This window comes from Ceratotherium simum, chromosome 6, assembly GCF_057802395.1.
Source record: "Ceratotherium simum simum isolate JZ-2026a chromosome 6, ASM5780239v1, whole genome shotgun sequence".
Lineage (NCBI taxonomy): Eukaryota > Metazoa > Chordata > Mammalia > Perissodactyla > Rhinocerotidae > Ceratotherium > Ceratotherium simum.
The window spans coordinates 29754345-29777559 of NC_141905.1; the positions used below are offsets into that span (position 1 = coordinate 29754345).

Consider the following 23215-nt stretch of genomic DNA (forward strand, 5'->3'; position numbering starts at 1 on the left):
TGTGTCCAGAAGGACCGGCATGGTGGGGAGGGGAGTTATAGCCACAGACTGTTGCTGCTCAAGGAGCCATAGGGAGGCCTAGGGCCCCTGCCTTTTTTCCCAGATGGGGGAACAGAGGCCCAGAGCGGGGAGGGACTTGCCCAACGCCTCACGGTAAACGAGAGTGCTGGAAAGAGAGTAGGGGTTCTCCTCCTTCTCAATCTACTCATCCTACTGCTCTTTCCTCTATGCTGGGGATGAGCTGGCCCCAGACCAGGAGAAACCCCTTCCAGCCTAACAGAAGCAAGGCCGGCCGGAACTTGCCAGCAGAGTGGAGGGGAGTAAACGGGGCATAGGCAATGACGCGCAACACAGATTTCACATGTGGTCAGCAGCACTAATGGCCGGGCCCACGGCACGGGCAATTTGGGAGCATGAATATCTGGTTTCCGATTGATCGCTGTTGCTGGGATCAGCCCTGGCTTCTCTTTTGAATTTAGCTGGGAACTAGCTGGAGGGAAATGAAGGAGCTTCTGTGGTATAAGCAGAAATGGTGGCTGACTAGTGGAGAACTCTGGGGTGGGTGGGGTAGCAGAGCTAGTGGGAGGAGAGGCATATGGGGTAAAGGTTTCTCTACTTCTCTGCTCTTGGGGTTCCTGTGGTCCTGCTGTGTCATCAGATTCTCATGTCCAGACACCCAGAACCCACTATGCAAACTAAAGTGCCCACCCCACACAGCTGTTCACAAGCCGGAACCTTCTAAGTTTGGTTTCACCAAGAACTTGGCTGGGGAGATCCTGGGTGGGGTGGGTGTGGGGGGAATTTGCATGGATGAATTTCGGGAACTCTCTTCCTGTAAACAGAAACTAACCATCCATCTTCCCCTTCCCAAGTCTGTCCAAATGGCCTTGACTCCAAGTATCATGGGTTAAAATCAGGGCCGGTCTGACAGTACGATAAAGAGCAGGGAGGTGGCATAGAGCCTGGGTGTGGCCCGTCCTCCGTGAGGCTGACTGCATGCCACTGTCCTCTTGTTGGTTTCAGCCTCGTTTTTAGCAGCAGTGACAGGAGGCAAAATGGTGTGTGGTTTGCAAACCTGAGAGGCACAGATGTACAGGAAACACACAGGTCTGCCAAGTTCTTGCTGAGCAGGAGGGCTCAGCTACTGAGCCATGGGGCTCCCTGGAGAACCAGCCCCACTTCCTGTCCAGTGCTGTGCCCTCCGACAGGGACAAGACAGGAGATGTGTGTGCGCACACACACGCAGTGTGCACGTGAGGCACCCAGTCTCTATGAGGGCCATTTCACTCCACGCTCCCTGCCCCTCCTCTGCGCTGCCAGTGGTCTCTGAAGCAGGAACTGGGGAAGGTGGGTGGTCCCTGCGAGCCATCTCTGCTGCTGTTGGGGAAATGAATCCAGGGCAAAGCTGGAGTCCCCACACTGTCTGCAGGAAGGTCCCCAGCTTTCCTGGGGCTCAGGGGTGTGGGGGCTATGTACAAGAAGGGCCATCAAGCTGCCGCCCCAGGCACCAGCAACCAAATGCCCATCTTAAAATGACTCAGGATAGGCAGCAGCAGTCTCTGCACTTTGAAGAGCATTACTGAGGCTACGTAGTGCGCTGGTGAAGAGAACAGACCTGAGCTGACAGCCTGGGTGTGAAGCCCGCTCTACTCTTACCGCTGTGGGACCCTAAACACAACGGCCAATCCTTCTTTGCCTCAATCTCTTCATCTGTAAAATGAGTATAATAACAGTGCCTACCTCCTAGGGCTGTCACGAGGATTAAATGAGTTCAAGCACATGAAGCACTTAGAAAAGTGCTTGGCACAGAGTAAGTACGATGTGAGGGCTTATTATCCTCAGGGTTCATGGGGAGAGGAGCAGAGGAGGATGGTGAGCAGGTGTGGTCCTGGGTGTCCCACCCTCACACGACTTGCACAGGCTGGCTTTGATCTATTTTACACAGGACGCTGGGGCGCTGCACAGCATTTTGTTTAAAAAGGTCTGTGGCTAAAAAAAGGTTTGCAGCCACAATGCTGAGGCCCTGAGAGGAGCAGGCCCTGGAGAGAGGTTCCTGCCTGCTCCTGGTGGTGGGGAAGCGAGGGGGGCCACCAGGAGGGCTGTGGTTAGGCAGCTTGAAGTCCAGGGAGCCACCCTGAGCTATGCCGCCGTCAGTCACTCTGCGGCCTGAAGCTGGCCCACAAAGGGCAGGCGCTTACATGGGTGCACTGATGGGTGCACTGATCAGCACGGGAATAAGCAATTCAGTCCTGCAGGGGAGCGGGCTGTGTGGGGCTGCTCAGTGTACATTCAGGTAAGGGTATGCTGTTTGACCCTGAGTCACCAGGGCCCTGGAACAGTTCCCAGCAACCCCAAGTATAAAAACCCAAGGGGTCTGACCCCCTCAGCCATCTCCACCCGGGCAGACGGGCAGCTGTAAGGACTCAGGTTTCCCTTCCCATCACTTCCTGGGGCAAAGCAGTGGGGGCATCAGTGGGAGATGGGCCAAGGCTGAGTCACTTGCTCTTTAGCACGTCCCTCATGATGGTGGCCCCAGGCAGGTATCCGTTCATTGTTTCCAGCCCGGGGAAACAGCGGGGTGGAGATGGGGCTGATAAGAGGAGCCGATTCTGCCTCACTCAGTTCTGGGTAAAAGTCCCTGCTTGCTCCCCACCCCGACTTTTCCCATCTCCCTCCCACTCTTCACCTCTGGGGGCTGACTCACTTTCCACCTGGTTTAGGGGAAGGGGCTGTGAGCTGCTGAGTGTTCAGTTGGGGGGCAGTGGGGGCGACCTTGAGAGGTGATCTCATTCATCTCAGTCATCCCCCTGCCACCAGGTGGGAGAGTGCCTAAACTGGCCCAGCCCGGGGAATATTTGTGTGTGTTTTGGACCTTTCAGGAGGATTAAGCTGTAAGGGGAGAGGCCCGAGGTGAGTGAGGGTGGGCAGAAAAGAATATAATTGATGGGGCAGCGGGAAGTGGTGACTGGAATATTTGGGGACACTTCCAGTGGAAGGAGCACTGGACTTGGACTCACAAGACCCGGGCTCAAGTCCTGGTTCTATCACTAGCAACTTCTCTGTGCCTCAGTTTCCTCATTTGTAAAATGTAGGTGACAACATCTACATTTCCAAGATCAGATGTGTGAGATTTCCTCAGCTGACCCTCGAGAGCTGTGTGGGTATAGGGGTTAGCACAGGAAGGACACTTCTTTCATCCCGTGGACAGACATCAGTATCATTGGCCTCCTTCCACGTCTGGAGAAACTGAGGCTCAGAGCAAAACAACACGTCCAAGATCCCAAGCTGCGCTGAGCCTGGGGCACCCCCCACCGCACCCCTAGCTCCAGGTGTCTTTCAGCACCTGAACCAGTGGTAGCCCTGCCCGCCCTGGGCCCCAGCTGGTGGCTACCTCCGGTCCAGCTGTGGCCTGGGCCCAGCCCTGAGGTCAGCACTGAAGGGGATGCAGGGCTTCACAACCTGCTGACTGGCTATCTGCGAGCCGCCGCCCGCCCCCAGCCTCACCCTGACGGAGCTCCGCATGGGGCCCAGGTCATGGTTGTAGGCCTCCACTACCAGCACGTGGGACGAGTTCCGCTCCCGGTCCAGGGGCCGGGGCCCGCGCATCAGGAGCCCATTGCTGACGTGGATCCGGAAGTTGTTGCCATGGTTACCTGTGTGGAGAGACAGAGGAGATGCATGGGCTCTGTCCTGGAGCATGATGCCTGTGGGAATGTGGGGGGAAACGAGGGGGGTCCAGACCCCCAGAATGCTGACTCTGCCCAAAGGTCTTGGGAGATTGGCCAAAGCCCACAATGGCAAAGAGACCTCTGCCTCCTGCTGCCCTGGCCTGGCAGGATTTGAGGGAGGGGGCAGAAGCCCACCTTATACCCTCCTTATGGGAAGCCTGGGGGAGTCCCCTGAGACCCCCATATCCAGAGGTGTCAGTGGGTTCAATACTTCAGAGGGATCTGGGGCACTACAAAAAGAGGAACCAAAACCAAGTTCTCTGTAGGTGGCTGAATCAAGGATTTTGTGGACATCTCTGGGCTGGTCCAGCGTCCACTCCACCGTCTTACGGTAATAGCACCCTGATATTCCTTTGGGGATCCACCCTCCTCCACTCTCAGTCCATGTGCTTAGTGTAGGAGTGATTTCACCCTTGATTCCAGGAGGGGGCAGATTGGTATATTTTAGACTCTGGCCATAGTGATTGGTTCAGGGATGGTCACGTGATTCTAGATGGTCCAATAAGACTCAAACTCCCCCTCCCCATCAGGGTGCTATCCCACTGTGGGACATGAGAAACTTCAGGAACATAGCAACCAGATGAAGCACCCTCACTTAACAGACATCCAACTTGGGGCCAATGATTGGAGAATGGCCCCGTTTCCTCCCTCTGGCCCACCTGTGTGTACAGTGCTTAGGGCTCCCTTGGCAGCCCAGAGATGCTCTGCCATCCTAAGGGCAGGAAGGCCGGCCCTCGCCATCCCAGGGCAGCCCACTCACCGTGAAGGATGCGGTACCACACACGCCCAAACTCGCCCTCGTCGGCATCTGTGGCTTTTAGCTGAGGGAGAATGAGACATGCCATCACTCCTTGAATTCCACCCCACAGGGAGAGAAGTTTCTGGTGCCTCTCTTCTTCCCTCCACACCACCCCCACCTGTCTTGCCCAAACCTGTGGTTTCCTACAGAGCTGGGGGTATGGAAGAGGAGAGGGACCTGTCTGTCTTTCTCATTCCCCAGGAGGACACCTGATTGTTGATGGCTCTGTGCTGCCCTGTCTGTGGTGGGGGACCTGCCCCCTCTACTCCCTGATTCTCCTTCAGGTTCTTGGGGAGGATGGGGGAGAAGGTGGTGATGGCACCATGGCTCTCTGGATCCAGCCTTGACTAGGTCAGCCCACACCTCCACGGTCCCCTCCTTCGCCTGCTGAGATCCCAGGAGCCTCACCTGGGGTGCTGCTTCCTGCCCACACCTCTTTGGTGTGAAGCCATTCTGGCCATACTGGGTCCCAGCCGGGCACTGTCTACTGTAACGGCCACTTTGTGGAAACCCAGAAATCCCACCTCCCAAAGGACAGCTCCATATTCATTCACTCACACGATCGCTCCAGTCTAGTTTCCATCACCCCGGCTTGCTTGGCTGTATCTCAGGCTTATGTACCGTCTCTGGTGGGACTTGGGGGTGTGTTGTTCTCACTCTGAGAACTGCCCAGCACTTAGCCCTTTTTACAAGAAGTCCAGCCTTAAGGCTGTTGGCAGAGCCACAGCCAGCGCCAAGGTGAGTCCTGTCAAACCAAGAACTGAACACCTGCTCTGCCACTGCACGCCTGAAACAAGTAGAGAACACCCCCACTGCAGGAAGACGCCCGCAGGGCCACGGTGTGTTGTCTGTATGATTTGTGGTGAATTGCTTCATAACACCCTGGACCCTCCCACTTCTTCTGGATCCCCCTCTTCTCTCCACCTCTCACTTCAACCCTGTGGTGTGCACTGGGGCTGCCAGGTTCTTACTGACCATGGCCAGCAGTGACTGGTCCAGAAGAGGGCACCTGATCAAAACTGGGCCAATCACATCCTTCTCTGGGATTTTGGACCTTGGGCCCAGAGAAAGAGTGAGCGGTCTTCCTGGTGGTAAGAAGTGGGAGTGTCTGAGCTCATCTTCCACCACTCCCTCCTCACTAACTCTGCCCTAGCCATGCCGGTCTCCTTGCTATTTCTTGAACACCAAGTGCAGCCGGCGTCAGGGCTTCTGCCTTCACTGTTTCCTTCTCCTGGCCAGCTCTCCCTCCAGATATCTGCATGTTCACTCTCTCATCTCCTCAGGTCTCTGCTAAATGTCATCTCTCATAAGGCATTCCTTGACCATTCTATATGAAATTGGAGCCCCCACTCCAGTACCCTGGCTTCTCCTACCCCCATGAGCCTCTGATACACTGTATCTTTGCTTACTGTCTATATCCCTCTGGAAAGACGGGGCTTTGTCCAATGCTACATCCCTCGTCTTTAGAACAATGACCCTGGCACAGAGCAAGGTCAGTATTTGTTGAATGAATATGTGAATGACTTAGTAGCAGATCTCTGGTGAGAGCTAATAAAGCTGATATTCAGCAAACAGAGGTGAAGGACGCACAGCACAGAGCACTGCAGTATTTGGGTCCTTGGTCCCAGTGATGCCAGAGGCCCAGCTGCATCTCCACCTTTCCCGGTTTGACTCTTCCTTTGACTCTGAGGGGTATCCCAGCATCTCTCCAGCACACTTCCTCTTCTGTCCAAGTGAATTTGCACTGAGTTTTTGTTTCCTGCCCCTGAAGCCCTAATGCAGCCTCTCCCATCTTGGCCCATTGGACAGCTTCTGACAAGTGCCTGCTGTGTGCACAGCCCTAGGCCAGGCACCATGGGGGATCCAGAGAAGAGGGGGATGAAGCCTACTTGCAAAGATCTAGAAAGCAGAGGCCATCAAGGAATGGATTGCCAAAGGTTTCCATAGGAGGAGTTGGGTTTGGAAGGATGGGAAGGACCTGGCTTAGCAGAGAGGGTTGGGAAGAATATTCCGGCCAGGAAACAGTGTGAGCGAAAGCAGAGGCTGCTGAGGTGGGCTGAGCAAGGGCCTGGGACCTCACTCTGTCTGGAGTAAAGGATTCATACTGGGACACAGCAGAAGGATGTGGCTGGATGGGTGGAACAAAGCCTCAATGAATAGCAAAAGATCTTTCTCTCTGGGGCAGTGGGAGCCTCAGCAGAACGTGGAGCACAGAAAGGACAGAATGGAGGCTAGTACGAGAACGATGCGCCTGGCAGCAGGTGCTGGCCTGCTCAGACTCGGGCACCCAGGGGCTGAGGTAAGTGTGTCTAAGGATTTTGAAAAGTGTGTTGATGGTTGGGAGGAGGGGAAGTATGTTGGAATGAAAGGAACAAGGGGTCTGGGTCAGGCTGACCCAAGTGTGAATCTTGGCTTTGTCACTTCCTGGCTATATGACCATGGATGAGTAACTTAACCCCCTTGAGCCTCAGTTTCCTTATTTGTAGAATGGGCACAATGATAACTAACCTTGCAGGGTTGATGGGAAGGTTAGAAATAATCTCTGCAAAGCATCTTGTCTGGTGCCTGGCACAAAGATAGATGTAGAAGGTTGGACATTTTGAGTTATGCCACCTCCTGGCAGGCCCTCTTGATTTATACTGGAGAGGGGATGGCTGGGTTGCCCCTTGCTGTGAAGTTCTTCTGCTCCCCCTCCCTGAGAAGTCTTAAGAGCTAGAAGACAGAGGGATGTACTGGAATGCTTCAACAGTCCAGATCTGGAAGGAATCAGGATGGGCGAGAGGGCTGAGCTGTCCAGAGGATGCCCTTGGGTATCTCTATCCATGGTGAGATTTTCTTGATGCTCCCCACCCCCAGCAGCCTGCACCACCCTGGGAGCTTTGCCTCCTGCCATCTCAGGAGAACAGGGGCCACAGATGAGGTGTCCAGACAGGTTGGGTAAAGAAGGTTAAGGAAAGTGAGGGGCAGTGAAGGGAGGGAGGTAAGATGCAGGAATCCCAGTGGGGGCTCTGGGTATCGGGAACATCTTTAGGCTGATGCTGCTCACAGCACCAGATGCCTGCTACCCATGCCTGCCCACCCTTTTGAGGGGGAAGCACCAAATCCCCACCCCCACTAACTTGATGGGTGACCCTGGCCAGGCCACATCTCTCTGGACCTCATTTTCATCATCTGAGAGAGAGGGGGCTGGATGTGATGACCCCTCAATCATCTAATGGACTTTGACGGTCCACGGAAGGCTCCCATCCATTTGGGGATGTGCAGAGGATGCTTCTCTGTAGTCAAGGGCTAAAGGCAGGAGGGAAGAGCTAAATACCAAAAACTGGGTCTCCAAAGAATGGGGTGGGCCCCAGGCTCAGGTGTGGGGCAGAGCCACAACTCCCCCACTGTGTTGTATTTCTGGGAGCTTAGGAGTCCCTGATGGGGAAGCTGCTTAAGGCTTAGGCTCCTAAGCAGGCAGCTGGTTACCAGGGAAGCTCTGGCTTCCAGGAAGAAAGGAAGCTGGGGGAGGGGGACACATATGTGTGTGTGTGTGCGTGTGTGTGTAGAACCACCGCCTGGAGGGTCTCCAATGGCCCACCCAAACTTGAGGAGCACAGCCTTGGCTGTCCCTCCATCCTGTGCTTTCTGCCCTGTGATCTCTTTGACCTTTGAAAATGCCCCTCACCCCTCCCTTCTGCAGCCAGACACCATCAAAAGGAAGGTGCTTTTCTGGGAAGCTGAGGGAGAAGCCTGGAAGGTGAGGCACCCAGGGACGCCGCAGGAAGCGAGGAGGGGCCTCAGGGGCCGCCAGGGCCCATCTTTCTTCCTGTTCCTCCCCGCTGCGCGGCTACCCTCTCCCCGGTAACCTGGAGGCTGGCAGGCACTGAATAGCGGACTGCTGGCTGCCGCCCGACTGTACCATTCAACGTCCAAGGGGGAAGGTGAGCGCCTGGGGCCGCAAAGGCAGTGAAACTCTCCCCCTGTGTCGCCCCAGCGCCTCCACCCCTGAGAGGGCTCCAAGGAGACAGGCTGGAGTGAGACCGTGGCAAGGCTCAGGAGCACCCGGGCTCCTCTGCACGGCTCGCCTCTCCCTCTTCCCAGCCCAGTTGCCATCCCTACCCTCTTGGCTGTCCCCTCCCAAAAGGCAGGGCCCAAACTCTTCCAGACAAAGCCAGGTCTAGCTAGAGAGTGAGGGGAGACAGCCCAGTCTGCCCGGCCTGGCTGAGGGCTCAGGGCACGGCAGAGCCCAGGGAGGATTGGGGTCCTGGGTGGCACCTGGTGCTTCTTGGGCCTCCCTTGGACAGCTGAGAAGACCTCTCCTCCCAGCTCGGAACTACTGAGGGCTGGCTCCGAGGTCAGTGCTTGGGGGCTGCAGGAGTAGGCTCAGTGAGGAAAGTGGGGCCAGACCCTTGCTGGGGTACTCTGGGGAGGATGTGTGGGTGCGCTCAGACCTGGGGAATCCCTCTGCTTTAGTAGAGAGTGGAAACAAGGCCCAGTGAAGGGCAGTGGCTAGGCCGAGGCCACACAGAAAGATGTGCTCTGAGGTCAGTGCCCTCTGCTCATAAGCCCTGCTCTACGGACCTCTGAGGGAAGAAAGAAGGTTCTAGACTGAGCTTGCAGAGAGATATCCAGAGCAGGGCCTGGGGCATGCCCTGGGCTCCAGCAGGCAGAGAGAGGCTTCAACTGCCCCCAGGACGATTCCTAGCCTTGGTCTGGTGGAGGCCGCCTTTTCCCGGAACCAGCTGGCCCTTGTTGGCTAGTCAGAGGGAGTGTCAAGGGGGCCTGGCAGCTGGCCTTGCTGTGTGTTCCAGGAGGGCGGCTTGATGTTTTCAAGCACTTTGGAATCTCTTGCTTCCAAGGGAACTACTCAGACGCTAATTATAGCCTCACTTATCTTTTTATGAAAGCGTGTCCCCAAGGGCTGAAGCCTGGACCTGCTTTGCTAGCCTGATAGGGTCTCCAGATGCACGTGAAGGCCTTGAAATGACATTAGGCCTGGAAGGATCGAGACCTCCCATTTCAGAATGCTCTTTTCTTACTCTCAGCCAAGCACTGCCCGGGGTAGGATAGAGGAACCGCCATTTTCCTCCCCATGGGAGATGGCCGTGGGCGCACCCCAGCCTCCTTCCTGCTCAGATTCAAGGAAAGGCCAAACCACACAAGGCTGTGACTGCCGGGTCAGAGATGCGCTCTCTAGGCCCAATGCCTGAAAAGCGGCGGCCCTGGGCAGTTAGACAGGCATCAAAGTTTCCAGCTGGGAGCTAGGAGGGGTCGTGTTCTGTCTGGAAATGCTGGAAGGAGTGGTAGCAGAGAATGGGTGGGAGTGGGGTGGGGTGCACTGAATGCCCTCGGTCAGCTGGGCACAGGGTGAGGTTGCATGCAGAAAGGAGGCTGGGCGGAGGGAGCCCGGAGATGGGTCCTGCGGCTGCTGGTGAGTGTCTGGGGTGGGGACAGGGGCTCAGGAGGGTGGCGGCTGGGTGGCCACTCTCTACTCCCCACTGCCCACTGACGGGGACTCTGTGGCCCACATGCAGAGCATGGGCATGATTTGAAGGGCTTCCTCCTGCTGAGTGTTGGTGCTGGAAACTCCACTGTTAGACTAAGCTGCGAGCTGGGAAAAGGACAGCAACCTGCTATCCCCAGTGGCATGAACGGCTCCCAGGCCAAAGAGAGATAAATGATTATTTTCTATTAGACCTTTTTTTGGATTTCCTGTCCTGTGTTTCTAGAAATCAAAGATCACACATGCTGGCCTGCAAGCTGGATGTATCCTGCTTACATGTTTTGTTCGGCCTGTCGTAGTGTTTTAAATATTTGAAAATTCATTACAAATATTTTTGGAATCAAGTTTGTTTGGCCTCTGCAGTGTTTTGTTTTGTTTTCTCTCTTGCCTTAACCAAATTTGAATTAGTTGCCAAAATTTAAACATCAGCAACGTTTGCCTAAAAATCCAGATTCCTGGCCGCTCCTGGGAAAGCATAAGAGCCGACTGCCCGGGCCTGCACGCCGGCATTCTGGCGTGCCATCAGCCCAGCCGAGGCTCCTGCAGCTCCTCGGGAGGGCCCAGCCAGCGCTCCGGGTAGACCCGCCCACCTGTCCTCCCTGGTCATGCATTATCCACCAGCCAGGCTCTGCGAGCCTTTTTATTTGCAACCCCAGACACATTCAACCAGAAGCTCAGCCTGACTGTCCATCTCCAAGGACCGTCTGTCATGCTCCCTCTAGTGGGATGATCTTAAGTGACAACAGGTGACTGGTGTCTCTGGGCAGGTTTCGAGCCCCACCTCGTGAACTCTGTTTGTTGCTGTGAGTTATCTCCCACCTGTTCTCGGAGCAGCTCAGCGAGCCTTGAGAGAGGGTTGGGAGCCAGAGGGGGGGGCAAGGCCACAGGGCCAGAAGTTGGGAAACCTGATTCTGCTCTTTGCTTGGCCTCTGGCTCACAGTGTGGCCTTGGGCTTGGCCTCCTTGCTTGGGCCTCAGTTTCTTCTCTTGTCACGGGAGCAGGCTGGACTGTATCAGGAAGCACCAACAGGAACGGCCAGGGGGCCAGGCAGGTGAGGTGAGGTGTGCGGTGGGCCTGCGGGGGAGTGCAGCGAGCTGGGGGCCAGAGCCCTGTCTAAAGGGGGCAGCTTCCGCTCAGCCCCAGCCACTGGTGCCAGGCAGCAACTGGTCCCATGTTGCCACTGCTGAAATTCTGAAATTTCAAGAGAAGCCAGACGTTCAGATATTTATGTGAAATCTTTTAGTTTTTGTGTTTTTTAAATATTCACAATTAAATTTATAAAAGCACTACAAGGAAGCAATGAAACACACCGGTGGGCCCCCAGTTGGCGGCTTATTAGAGAATTGCCAGGGTCCTTGCCAGGTGTAGCATCCTATAATCTATGACTCGTTCCTGATTACAGAGCCACTTATTGATGAGTTGGTCTTAGATCTCAAGTCTTCAGGTCTAAGCCTCCATTGTAATTCATCCAGAAGGCATTACCCTCCTGTCTCCTCCATGGCAGGGGGGCAGGGGCATGTAGCAGAAAGAGGATCAGAGTTCAGGCCCAGCTCCATTACTTACCTGCTGTGTGACCTTGGACTTGTCACATCTCTGGGCCTCTTTGTTGTTACCTGTGAAATGGCCATGATGCTCTCTGCAGCCGGTTTAGCAGTGCCCAGCCCCCAGCAATAGTGCCCCCTCCCCAGCCCAGGCTCCAGCTGATTTGCCTCTGAGCTTCTGTCCCATTCCTGTTGCAGGAGCCATGAGCACAGAGGGGCCCAGCCCCCTCGCCTTCCTCACAGCTCCCGTCACTCCGGGGAGCCCCACGGAGGCTGCTGACCTCCTCCCCGTGCTCTTTGCCCTGGCCTGCATCTTCCTCCTGCTGACCACCTGTCTGCTGTTCATGATCCTCTGCAAGCCCACTGCACTGGACCCGAGCCGCCGCCAGGCTCGCGAGTGCATGCCCCACCACCCTGGGAGCCCCAGCGAGCCCCAGCTCCGGCTCTGGAAGCGCCTGGGCTCCTTGCGCCGCTCCCTGCACAGCTTCCGGCGTGGCCGGCCCACTCCTCGACATCCCCTGCCGGACTGTGATGACAACCACGACTGTGACTGCACGGAATCTACCAAGATGTGATGGGGTGTCCCTCCCATCCAGGATCCACCCTGGATCCTCCTGCCTCAGACAGAGCCTGGCACCACAGACTGCAGGAGGACAGCAGCCCAAGCAACCTGGGCCACACGCCCACGCCCAGTGGTTCCCTGTGTAGCAGGCCCACGGCCTCTCCCAGAGGTGGCCCTGGAAGAATACCTTCCTCTCTGCAGAACCTCTAGCTGTGGCTGCTGCAAGACTACTGGCCCAATTACTGAGCACCTGCAGCTATCCAGACCCTCAGCCCGAGTCTCCCGGCAGAAGCCCTGCCCACCTGCAGGTGCCAAAGCCCAGCTCGGATTCCAGTGCTGGTTGCCGAATGGCCAAAGCTTCCCTCCAGCCAAGCGAAATAGCCCACACTGGGATCAAGGTACTGTCCTGTTCTCTGTGCCAACTCAGTGCCCAAGGCAAAAGCGAACCCAGGGACTTCTCTCTGCGGATTTCCTTAGCCTGCCAGCATTCGCCCAGTAATCCATGGGAGCAGCCAGCACCCTTGTGGTGGATCTGAAGCCTGGGTGCCTGCTGGGAGGAGGGGCAAGCAGGGGGCCCTCAGCACTGCCTACCAATCACAATCCTGGCAGCCATCTCGGCGGCCCCCCTTCAATGCACCCACGTCAAGATGGACCACGAAGGGGCTGAGAATGGGTTAAGAAGCTCCTTGCAGAGGCCAGGACTGGTGCTGTGTCAGAGCGGCAGGAGGCACTGCCAGCAGCTGGAGGTGATGCCACCTGGGCTCTGAGGACACACCATAGTAGCTCCTCAGGAGGGAGGGTCCTGAGCCCTCCAGGACAGCTGGGGGACCTCAGGTGTGCTATCTGTGTTTTTGGCAATTGCTTCGTTGACTGGGTACCTGTCAAAGCAATCCCACCCTAGGATGGGCTTCTCAGAATCCCACACCCTCAACCTTTCCTCCCAAGGCCAGGGCCAAACACTTTGGTTGGGTCCTAAATTTGGAGAGTGGGTAGAGGGCGACTGAGCCGCCTCGTTCCTGCCCCAGAGAGTCAGCTGGCCAGGGCCACCTTGTGCCCCACCCAGGGCTGCCCCATCCCACCCCGCTGTGACCCATAGTGCAGCTAGCCAAGTCTTATCAAGTGTGAACTCCGGTTTTTCCACTCCCCAGCTCCAAAACCTTCACTGGCTTCCTACTGCTCGCTGGATAAAGCCAGAACTCCTTAGTCTGGCCTTTGGCGCCCACTGGGCACTGGCTTCAAACTATCTTTCTAGCCTCATCTTGACCCAGGACTCCAGGCAAACTGAACTACCTGTCCCGGCCTGGCTGTGGGTTATGCTTCACACGGCATGCCCTCTGTGAAGCCCTCTTTGCTATCCAGCTGAAAGCCACCTCCTGCCTGGCACTGCCCCTCCTCATCACACCCCTGGGAGGAAGGACAGGGATCACTTCCTCTTGGCGGGGTGGGTCATCCTTGTTTGTGTCTTCTTCTTCCTACAAGCCTGGGAGCTCGCAGAGAGAGAGACTGTGTCCAACCCCTCACTCTGCCTCACCAGCTCCGGGCACGGAAGTACGGGGCCTCTCTTTACTGCTTGCAGGGTGGCCCAGTCTGGGGTGTCCCCACCCCTCAAAGCTGAAGGAGTCCTGGGGGAGCCCTCGTCTTCCCTTGGACACCCCTACAGAGAAGCCTTCTCTCCAAGCAGGCTCTGACGGACAGGCCCACTGTGCCTGCCTTCCAGGCCAGTCTGATGCCAAAGTGAGGCCAGCAGCTTCCTTCCAGCGCCTTGGAGAAGTCACCAGTGCCTGAATTTCTCCTGAGAAACAGGGAGAATGAGGGCTGCCCTATATTACTCACGCGTTCTAGGATTTCAGGCTGAGTATTGTGTAAATAGAAACCAACTCTTCGGGTTAGAAAGTGGGGCAAGCCTCCTCCCACAGGGCTTTGTGACCCCTCCCGTCCAGCTTGTTAACCTCTTCCTGGTTCCCTCCTTCAGGTCTCCCTGAGTCATCCCAGGATGAACTCCACCTGCAGTCAGTCGTCATGTCAGCCCCTGGCCAGTGGGCCTTCCTGGAGACCAGGGGTGGGGGTGAGGCTGCCCTGGGGCCTGAAGGGGAAGGAAAGGCTGGGGGTGGGGAGGGTGCTCTCAAAGGTCTGGCCACACCCCTACATCTGCCCCCAGGGAGGTCCTGGGGGACCTGCCTGGGAGCCAGCAGTGGCAGTGTGGGGGAAAGAGGTCCCACAGTTTTGGAGGGTGGGTGCTCTCCAAGCCCCCAGCAGCTGAGGCCCAGAGGGAGAGAACCTCCACCCACTTTCTTTGGAAACCAGCACCAGACTCTTACAAATCCCCCTGGCTCCCTGGACTCTCAGGGCCTCTCCTGCCCCCTCTTGGCCCCAATGCAGGGAGGTGGGCACACGCCCAGCCTCCCACGCTTCTGCCCCTCCCAAGCCCGGGAGCCTGTCCCAGTGAACAGGCCCAGATTTGCTGTGTTTGGCTCAGCCTCCACCCACGGGAAACCCCGCAGCTGGTGAAGAGGGTAATTCACTCCTGCTTCCCTCCCCATCCAGCACTGAGGCCTCCAGGGCAGGGTGGGGGAGGGCACCCCAGCCTCATTTTCAGGGCCTCCCCTTTCTCCCTCTGAGCTGTTGCTTCTGCTCCCTGGGCAAAGGAGCCTATTCTTCTCGTGCCTGTTTACTTCCCGAGAGGGGAGCTTCGGCCAAGCGCCCTGTGAAAGCCGCTCTGTTCTGGGCCTTGCTGGGCCCTGGCTCTCTCCTCTCAACTGCTTTCCGGGAAAATGTGACATCTCCATGTCCTCTTTGCTCTGAAAGGCCTTCTAGGTGGGGTGGAGGATGAGGAGAGGGCTATGGGGGACAGAGGGAGGGAGGGAGTGGGGGGCCAAGGCCTTCCTTCTGTTTTTCGGGAGCCAGGACCCTGTCTTGACTACATAACCTGGGGGCCTATCCTCCCCAGGAGGGAGGAGGGAGCCTGGGTCCCCCATTCCCCACAGCACTAGCTACCTCCAGAGCAGCAGCTGGACCCTCTCCTGTTTCCATCCCTCCCTGCCACAATGCCACCGAGTGTGTATGCACTTGGAGCTGAGTGTGGCCCTGCTTGCCCCCAGCCTGCCACCTGCCCCGGGGGGCCACGGCCACCTGCCTGCACGATGCTGTGGCCCTCAGGGATGTCCTCAGGAACGCTGGCCTCGTAGCTGCTCTGCAGAAAGATGGGCCGGTTGTCGTTCACATCCAGGACAGTGACGAACACCGTGGCCGTGCCCGTGCGCCGCTTGCCTACGGGGCCATTGTCTGTGGAGATGAAGGAGGATGGGCTGTCAGCAGCTGCCTGAGGGGCAAATTCCCTGGGCACGTGCCCTGTTCACGCCCCCACTCTGGCCTCTGCAAGGGTGGCCCTTTTCCTCAGATTAGGAATCACACTAACGGTACCTTCTATGTCCCAGGCACATTCTATCTCATGCAGTCCTTACGACAAGCCTGTGAAGCAGGCACTGTTATTATTATTATTATTTTTTGTGAGGAAGATCAGCCCTGAGCTAACATCCATGCCAATCCTCCTCTTTTTGCTGAGGAAGACCGGCTCTGAGCTAACATCTATTGCCAATCCTCCTCCTTTTTTTCCCCTTTTTCTCCCCAAAGCCCCAGTAGATAGTTGTATGCCACAGTTGCACATCCTTCTAGTTGCTGTATGTGGGACGTGGCCTCAGCATGGCCTGAGAAGCGGTGCGTCGGTGCGCGCCCGGGATCCGAACCAGGCCACCAGTAGCGGAGTGTGCGCACTTAACCGCTAAGCCATGGGGCCGGCCCCGGCACTGTTATTATTATCCCCATTCCACAGAGGAGGAAACTGAGGCATGAAGTGGGTTTAATGGTGGCCCCCCAACATATAGGCGTGTTGAATCCCTGGGAACCTGTGAATGTAAACTTATTGGGAAAAAGGGTCCTTGAAGATGTAATTAAGTTAAGGTTGTTGAGATGAGGTATACTGGATTATCCGAGTGGGCCATAAATCCAATGACAAGGGTCCTTATAAGGGAAAGGCAGAGGGAGATGTGACACAGAGAGGAGAAGGCCATGTTACGGCAGAGGCAGAGACTGGAGTTCTGCAGCCACAAGCCGAGGCGCACTTAGAGCCCCCAGAAATGGGAAGGGTCAAGGAAGGATCCCCCCCAAGGGCCTTTGGAGGGAACATGACACCTTTTGAACTTCTGGCCTCCAGAGCCATGAGAGAAGAAATTTCTGTTCTTTTAAGTCACCAAGTTTGTGGTAACTTGCTGCAGCAGCCCAGGAAACAGATGCAGGTGCGGAGATGACGAACCCAACTGCTGTCGGGGCAGGTGGGTCAGATCCACGGTGCACACCTGGCGGGGCCCCCGCAAGGGGCTGCTGTGCTCTGCCCCTGTCCACAGTGGACAGGAACAGCATGGGCCCGGTGACACTAGAGCTTCTGATTTCTCAAGAGAAATTGGATGTCTGAGTTTTTAAATAAAATCTCCTCATTTTTAAATGTTCACAACTAGTTGTCATTCTTTATGAAACACAAGATGGGTCAAACAAATACGCCCGCAGGACAGACCCGGCCCATGGACTCTGCGTGCAGCGATGAGCCCTTCCTGATCTCTCAGCCTAAGGCGTCCAGGGCTTCTACCCTTCAGTTCCCTGCGGGACCCTCCCAGGGCTGGGGAAGTGGCTCAGCCCAGGGGCAGCTGTTGCGTCATTTTCCCTGGAGGAAGGAGCTTGTGCCCAGTACTGCACGTCCAAGCAGGGACAGTCACCCCAGGGAGGAGTACGGGCAGCTGGAGTTGGCTGAGGACCACGGGTGACTCCATCCTCTTCCCCAGGCCAGCTGACCGCATGCTGGGGTGCAGTCACCCATCCCGGGGTTGGTCATCCTACCCTCCTACGCTCCTCTTCAGGACCAGCCTCCCGCCACTCTGGGGGTCCTGCTTACTTGCCCTGGCCGGAGCCAGTGTGAGCTGACAGGCCCCTTAGAAGGCCCGAGCCTGAGCCCTCCCCTCCTGCTGGCCAGATCCTGACGTGAAGGCTGGACTCAGGGAGATGATGGGTCTCCAGAGGGTGGTGTGGCCACCCCAGGATGGGAGGAGAGCAGGGCAGAGGGAAGATGCATGTGGACATGGGCGGGCCTGGGAGAGTGAGCACAGAGCTCATTTCCTCTCACCCTGAGCTCTCGGCAAACATTGAACTGGGTGCTCCTGGGAGGAGCAGGGGCATCTGGGGGACACAGGCCTCACCACACCCTTCTTCCCATTTGGAGCTCTCAAGGGCTCCCTGCTGCCTGGAAACCAAAGACTAAACTTCCAGCCCAACACTTAGGCCTCCGCGAGCCAGCCTTACCTGATCACAGCCTCCCCTCCCCAGCGCATGCCACACCATGGGCCAGCTCACACACACACACACACACACCCCTCTTCCCCACCTCCAGGCCCTTGCATGGACCGGTTCCTCTGCCTGAAATGCCCTCCCCGCTTCTCCACGTACTGAAGCCTCACTGGACCTTCAAGGTGGCGGTGGGCAAGCCTTATCTCTGCCCATCAGCACCATCCTTCCTCTTAGGCAAGTCCATGCCCAGAAGGTCCCTCCAAGGACCTTCCCTTCCCGACTCTGACGCCTGGGGTTCTCGACGAGTCTGACTGTCCCCTTAGCTCCAGGGATAGGCATGGGATTTAGGCCTAACTTAACCAGCACACCTCACCCCTGCTAGACCGTGATGAGGAGTTCAGAGACAGGCGCTGGGAAGGATGGAACTCATCAGAGCTCATCCGAGGGCTTCAGCTGGGGATACTGGGAAAGACACAACCGCCGTCTCCCTGCTGCTGCCCTTGAACCCAGGAGGATTAAGGCTGGGGTTGCAGCAACAGTTTGTCACCATGTGAGCCAGAGAATGAAGCCAACATGCAGGAGGCGGGGCCAGCCAACGCAGAGACTGCAGCCTGGTGGCTACGCCTGAGCCTCAAATCCAGTCATACCAGAAGCTCCATCTCCCGGGGGACAGGTATCGTGAGCCCATGTTGCTGAAGTCAGTTTATTGTATTTTAAAATTTGCAACAAGAGTCCTAACTGATCCAAAGGCACTCCCAGATGCCACTTCCTCCAAGAAGCCTTCCTTGATCACCCTCGCCCCCTGGCCATGTTTCCACCACCCTTTGTGCCCGTGACCCTTGTGTCATCCTCTCTCCCCTTCTGCCTTGTTTTGCCCGGTTTGGCAGTGATTTGTCTACATGCTTGTCTCCCATCCGACTCCTATAGCTCCTGCCACAGCATCTTAGTGTCTTGCATGTGGCGTCACGCAGTGAGCCTCAAGCCCGGAAAGTGCTCAGTAATACGCTGAGCGTCTGGTGGCCCTTTCTCCACTGGCGTCGGGAAAGAGCCTTTGGCTCAGGCCTGGCTCCTAGGGTTGGGCCTGGCTGGACCCCGGAAGAGCACCCTACATGAACTCCGCCCAGAACAACCATGTTGATGGTGTGCAATGGGCTGGTACCTACCAATGGCCTCCAGGACGAGTGTGTACGAGGCTGTGGTTTCCCGGTCCAGGCTTACCACCGTTCTCACAATAGCATCTCGGTAGCCAACGCTGAACTTCCCATCCACGTTCCCTCCTAAGGGCAAAAGAAAATGAAGCTTCAGTCAGGAAATAAGGCTCCTGGCCAGGGAAAGGGCGGTGGCACCAACTCGGCCTCCAGCTGGGACACTCCAGGGGTGGTCCGGGCGTGAAAGGCTGTGCTGCCCACTCAGCCCTGCCAGAGAACAGGCTTCTGGGGGGCTCTGATGACAGTGTAGGCTTAGGCCGGGGCCAAATGCCTGAAATCACCAGGGTCTACCATTCATTGAGCACCTACGGTGCACCAGGCACTTCACGTGGACCATTTCGTCTCATTCGTACCATCACTGTCTCCCCAGAGAAGGAAAACGGTCCTTTAGTGAGGCTGTGTGTGTTGCCCTGGGTTACGGTCGCCTATTTGGGGTCCAGCAGTCTGAGTCCCTCCCCACTCTGCCGCCCGTCTGTCTGGTAGAAGTGTCTGAGCGGTCAACCTGGCTTGGGGCTTCTACATGTGGGTGAGGACTCTGGCATCAGCCGAGCATACTCCAGGTCCCTCATCTCGGGGTCTTGAGTGGGGACTCCCAGAGGCTCCACGGTGAAGAGTAGGGGCAGGTGGACAGGAGACAGGGTTACTGAGTCTTCCTGAGTTCCGGGACAGGCGGGAAGTGTGAGGGTCTCCTCCCCCAGGTAGAAGAAAGTCAGGAAAGGGCCCCCTCAGAGCAGCGTGGAGACCCTGCCCCTGCCAGCTGGCCGGCAGTGTGCTGTTCTGGGCAGCAGAGGGCGGCACTGCACTGGGTTTGGGCTGGCTTGCACCAGAACACTGCACAGCTCCTCGAAGAAGATGCGGAATGAAAATCTGAGAATCCTGGGGCTGGGAGCACTCTCAGGTGAGCAGGAACTGGCCACTTCAGGGTGCTGGGAAGTCATCCTGGGGGCTGCAAGCAGGTACTCCATTTCCTTACATAGTTTGCCCCTGGGGAAAGCCCCCTGCCCCCAAGCCTCCAGTATCTCCCCCCCCCCCCCGGTGTCTGAAGCACCATCTGCGACGGACACAATCTGGCTCCTAGGGCGCAGGGGAGAAACTAAGACACAAGGGGTGCTGGGGGCTGAACCATGGCTGGTGCCATATGGGGGTCCTGATAACTGAGCCTTTTCTGGGGCAGTCTTGGGACCAGACCATGAGGAGCTGTCCTGAGGGTGCCGGGCCCCTTTGGAGAGGGGAAGGAGGGAAAGGATCTAGAAAGGAGAGGCTGAGGGCTGGGAGGTCACCTTGGCTGCAGCAAGCTGAGGATGGGCTGTGAGCCCGGGATTCCTTGCTCCAGGGGGAGAGGTGTCAGGGAGGCTGGTGTGTGCATTGCAGGTATGTGCTTGCACACACGTGCATATGAGCATGTGTGTAATGTGGCTGCAGGCAGGCCATGGACAGAGGGAAGACTGAGCCAGTAAAATGGCCAAGGGAGGGCTGAGGAATGTGAAAGAACTGTCCCCTTCCCCAAGCATCCCAGGCCCTCTCAAGTGTCATGAGAGAACGCTGCAAAACTGTTCTAATCCAGGAATGACTAATACACGGCATGTTTGCCACCAGCTACCAAGCCTACTGTCATGGCAGACATCACTAATCGATCATGGCTCCCTTTCCCCTGTTGAGTCAGGACACGGCTTCATAATATTTCTCCGCAGCTCTCCAGGTGGTAGCTACTTGACATTTTTGAGCTAAACCCATTCCATTTAGGGAGACCTAAACCATCTGCCTCTAAACAGATGGGAATTCTCATGAGTAAAGCTCCCCAGGGAAGGACAAGGCCACATTCCTCCAGTCACTGCTTTGTCACCCTGATGTGGGGTGGAGGGAGGGCCAGGGCTCCTCCCCAGGAGTCACTGGCTCCACCTCCTCTAGACTGAACCTCAGTAAGTGCCCCCCCACCCCCAACAGGTTCAGGGGGCCCCCGGGAGCCAGAGCAGAGGGGTCCAGCCGCAAAGCCCTTGGGAAGAGCCAAGAGCAAATCCCCAGGGAGGCTCCACAGGCGCTAAAGCCCGATGGCCGACTGGGGACTCTTCCCCGTCCCCCGGCCCCACCCCAGGCTGGCGGCACGTCTGGCAGGGGTGGAGGCAGGGCGCACCTGTGATGAAGTAGCTGAGCTCGGCATTGAGGCCCACGTCGTTGTCGGTGCAGTTCAGCCAGACCACCCGGAACTCCCGCGGCACGTCCTCGGACACGGAGACGTTGTACACGGCCGGGAAGAAGGTGGGCGTCTCATCGTTCACATCCAGCACTGCGGGCAGAGTCAGCACACAAGGCTAGGCTGGCTTCTCCTCTAAATGACCAGCTCCAAAGGCAGTGGCTCACACCACAGACCAACAGGAAACGAATTTCCTAGGGGCCAACCTCCCGGTCATGAGCCAAGGGCCCCCACGCCTGCTGAGGCCAGGGCAGAGCAGACCAGAGCTCCCTCCCACAGTCCCTGTTCCCCCGGGGCTTGTGGCTGCTCCTGCTGTCCCAGGGAGGAGAGACCCCACAGCCTCTCTCCAGTGCGTGCCTAACAACAATGATGATGATGGTGATGACGAGGACAGTTACCATTTCTCAGCTCTTCCCACACCCCTTTGTGATGGGGTTCCAGGGAAAGCACCTGGCTTTAAGGATTTTTCCCTCCAAAAAGTCTAATTTCCCTTACAGCTTTGTTTTCTCAGCTCTGCATGCCAGGTCCCTATTTCTTTGGCAGATGGGGCTTCATAGTGAAATGACTCCCACTCCACATTGGCTACTCTTTGTGGTATCACCAGGAGAAACGACGGGCTCATTTGATGAGCCTTGGAGAAAAATCCTCTGGGTTCCTCTCTGAGAGGAGGACATCCCCCTGTCAATCATAGACACAGAAGCGGGTCCTCAAACTGGCCCCAGGAACCCACAAGGCAAGCCTGGACCAACAGGAGAGAGAATGCTCAGCTCTCTAGTCTTCCCCATCTCAGGTCGTGATTAAGGAGGGTGAATGTGCTGAGCTAACCACCCCCCACCCCGCCCCCATCCCATGAGGCTGGCAGGAGCCAAGATGGGACCGGGGCTGCCCCAGAGAACAGGCCACATCTTGTCCGTTACACTGTGCACTTATTTCCCTGGGGTTATTCCTGGCCCTTTGGCAACAGCTCATGTCAGTGTCCCAGTTTTGTCCCAAGAATTAAAGATACAGCAAGAGTGGATCAGAAATAGTAACTCTCCTTGGCCCCACCCTGATGGAGAGTGGAGTCAGTGGGAATTATGGAGAGGGCCCCAAGGAGATGAGGAATCTTAGGGAGTCTGGGAATCCCAGCTGTCCTCTTCCCAGGGTCATGCCCTTCCACTGTGATTTCAGGTGTGTCACACACATGGGAGGGGAAGGTTTCCTTTACATCTCCAAATGAAAACTCTGGGCTTACAGAGAGGAGAAAGGGCTCTGAACCCCTGCTCGTGACCCCAAGGGCCCCACCCATGCTCAAGCCCTCTCTGCTGTCACTGGGATCAAAGAGGGAGACCTGGCCCGGTGGCCAGGCGGGGAAAAGGCATATATATATATATATATATATTTTTTTTTTTTTTTTCTGAGGAAGATCAGCCCTGAGCTAACATCCATGCTAATCCTCCTCTTTTTGCTGAGGAAGACCGGCTCTGAGCTGACATCTATTGCCAATCCTCCTCCTTTTTTTTCCCCAAAGCCCCAGTAGATAGTTGTATGTCATAGTTGCACATCCTTTCAGTTGCTGTATGTGGGATGTGGCCTCAGCATGGCCTGAGAAGTGGTGCGTCTGTGCGCGCCCGGGATCTGAACCCAGGCTGCCAGTAGCAGAGCATGCGCACTTAACCGCTAAGCCACGGGGCCGGCCCTCTGCTGGCATTTCTGACTGGTGGAGACAGGGAAGGCTCTGCTGGGTTGAATGGCTCCAGTTGGGGAGGGCGACCCATTAGCAAGGCAGCCCGTGCCCACATGGGCCGTGGACAGCAGTGGAGTCGTTGTCTCCCCACCCCGCCTGGCCCCGCCCCTCTCACCTCGGACGGTGAGCGTGCTGGTGGAGCTTTTGGTGGGCGTGCCCGCATCGCTGGCCACCACCCGCAGCTGGTACTCGGCGATGCGCTCGCGGTCCAGCTCGGTGGTGGTGCCCACCATGCCGCTGCTGCTGTTGATGAGGAAGTCCATGCGGGGCATGCCCACCTGCATGCGGTACGTCACCAGCCCGTTCAGGCCCTCGTCCAAGTCGATGGCCACCACCTGAGGGAGGGGAGGGGCCGGGTGAGGGGTGGGGACACCAGGATGGACACTTCTGCCCTGAGAAGTGCCCCCACTCCCCTCCTTCCCACGCTCGGCTCCAGCCAGACATACCTGCTCCCCTTGGGACCTCAGGCCAGGCTACTATCCCCAACCTCCCCTCCCTGATGTTCTCTTAGAGGGCAGCCTGTTAGAGCTGAAGGCATCCAGATGCACTAAGGGGGGCCAGGGGTGGGGAGGGACTCTTTAGAACAAGAGTCCAGGGCCCATAGCCCTCCCCCTCCAAGCCCCATCTCCTTGTTAGGAAGTCCT

General features: G+C 57.0%; 2 protein-coding genes across 4 annotated transcripts in view; one reads left to right on the top strand and one right to left on the bottom strand.

Moving 5' to 3' along the window:
• CDH23 (cadherin related 23) overlaps positions 1 to 23215 on the bottom strand; it is a 402905-nt gene that overhangs the window by 83475 nt on the left and 296215 nt on the right. The window contains exons 24-29 of the mRNA XM_087432054.1: positions 22687 to 22906; positions 20786 to 20938; positions 18610 to 18723; positions 15249 to 15397; positions 4489 to 4549; positions 3505 to 3653 (exon numbers count right to left, since the gene is read on the bottom strand). Of these exons, the coding sequence (XP_087288180.1) occupies positions 3505 to 3653; positions 4489 to 4549; positions 15249 to 15397; positions 18610 to 18723; positions 20786 to 20938; positions 22687 to 22906 (846 nt within the window). The remainder of the gene's footprint in view (positions 1 to 3504; positions 3654 to 4488; positions 4550 to 15248; positions 15398 to 18609; positions 18724 to 20785; positions 20939 to 22686; positions 22907 to 23215) is intronic.
• Positions 8367 to 14631, top strand: C6H10orf105 (chromosome 6 C10orf105 homolog). 3 transcript variants are annotated; one of them, XM_087432055.1, is made up of 2 exons: positions 8367 to 8450; positions 11752 to 14631. In XM_087432055.1, exon 2 carries the CDS (start codon positions 11757 to 11759, stop codon positions 12126 to 12128), a length of 372 nt encoding a protein of 123 aa, XP_087288181.1. In that variant the 5' UTR covers positions 8367 to 8450; positions 11752 to 11756; the 3' UTR covers positions 12129 to 14631. The 3 variants fall into 3 exon arrangements, with proteins under 3 accessions (XP_087288181.1, XP_014640377.1, XP_014640376.1); XM_014784891.2 differs by lacking the exon at positions 8367 to 8450 and adding an exon at positions 8703 to 8863; XM_014784890.2 differs by lacking the exon at positions 8367 to 8450 and adding an exon at positions 9839 to 9940.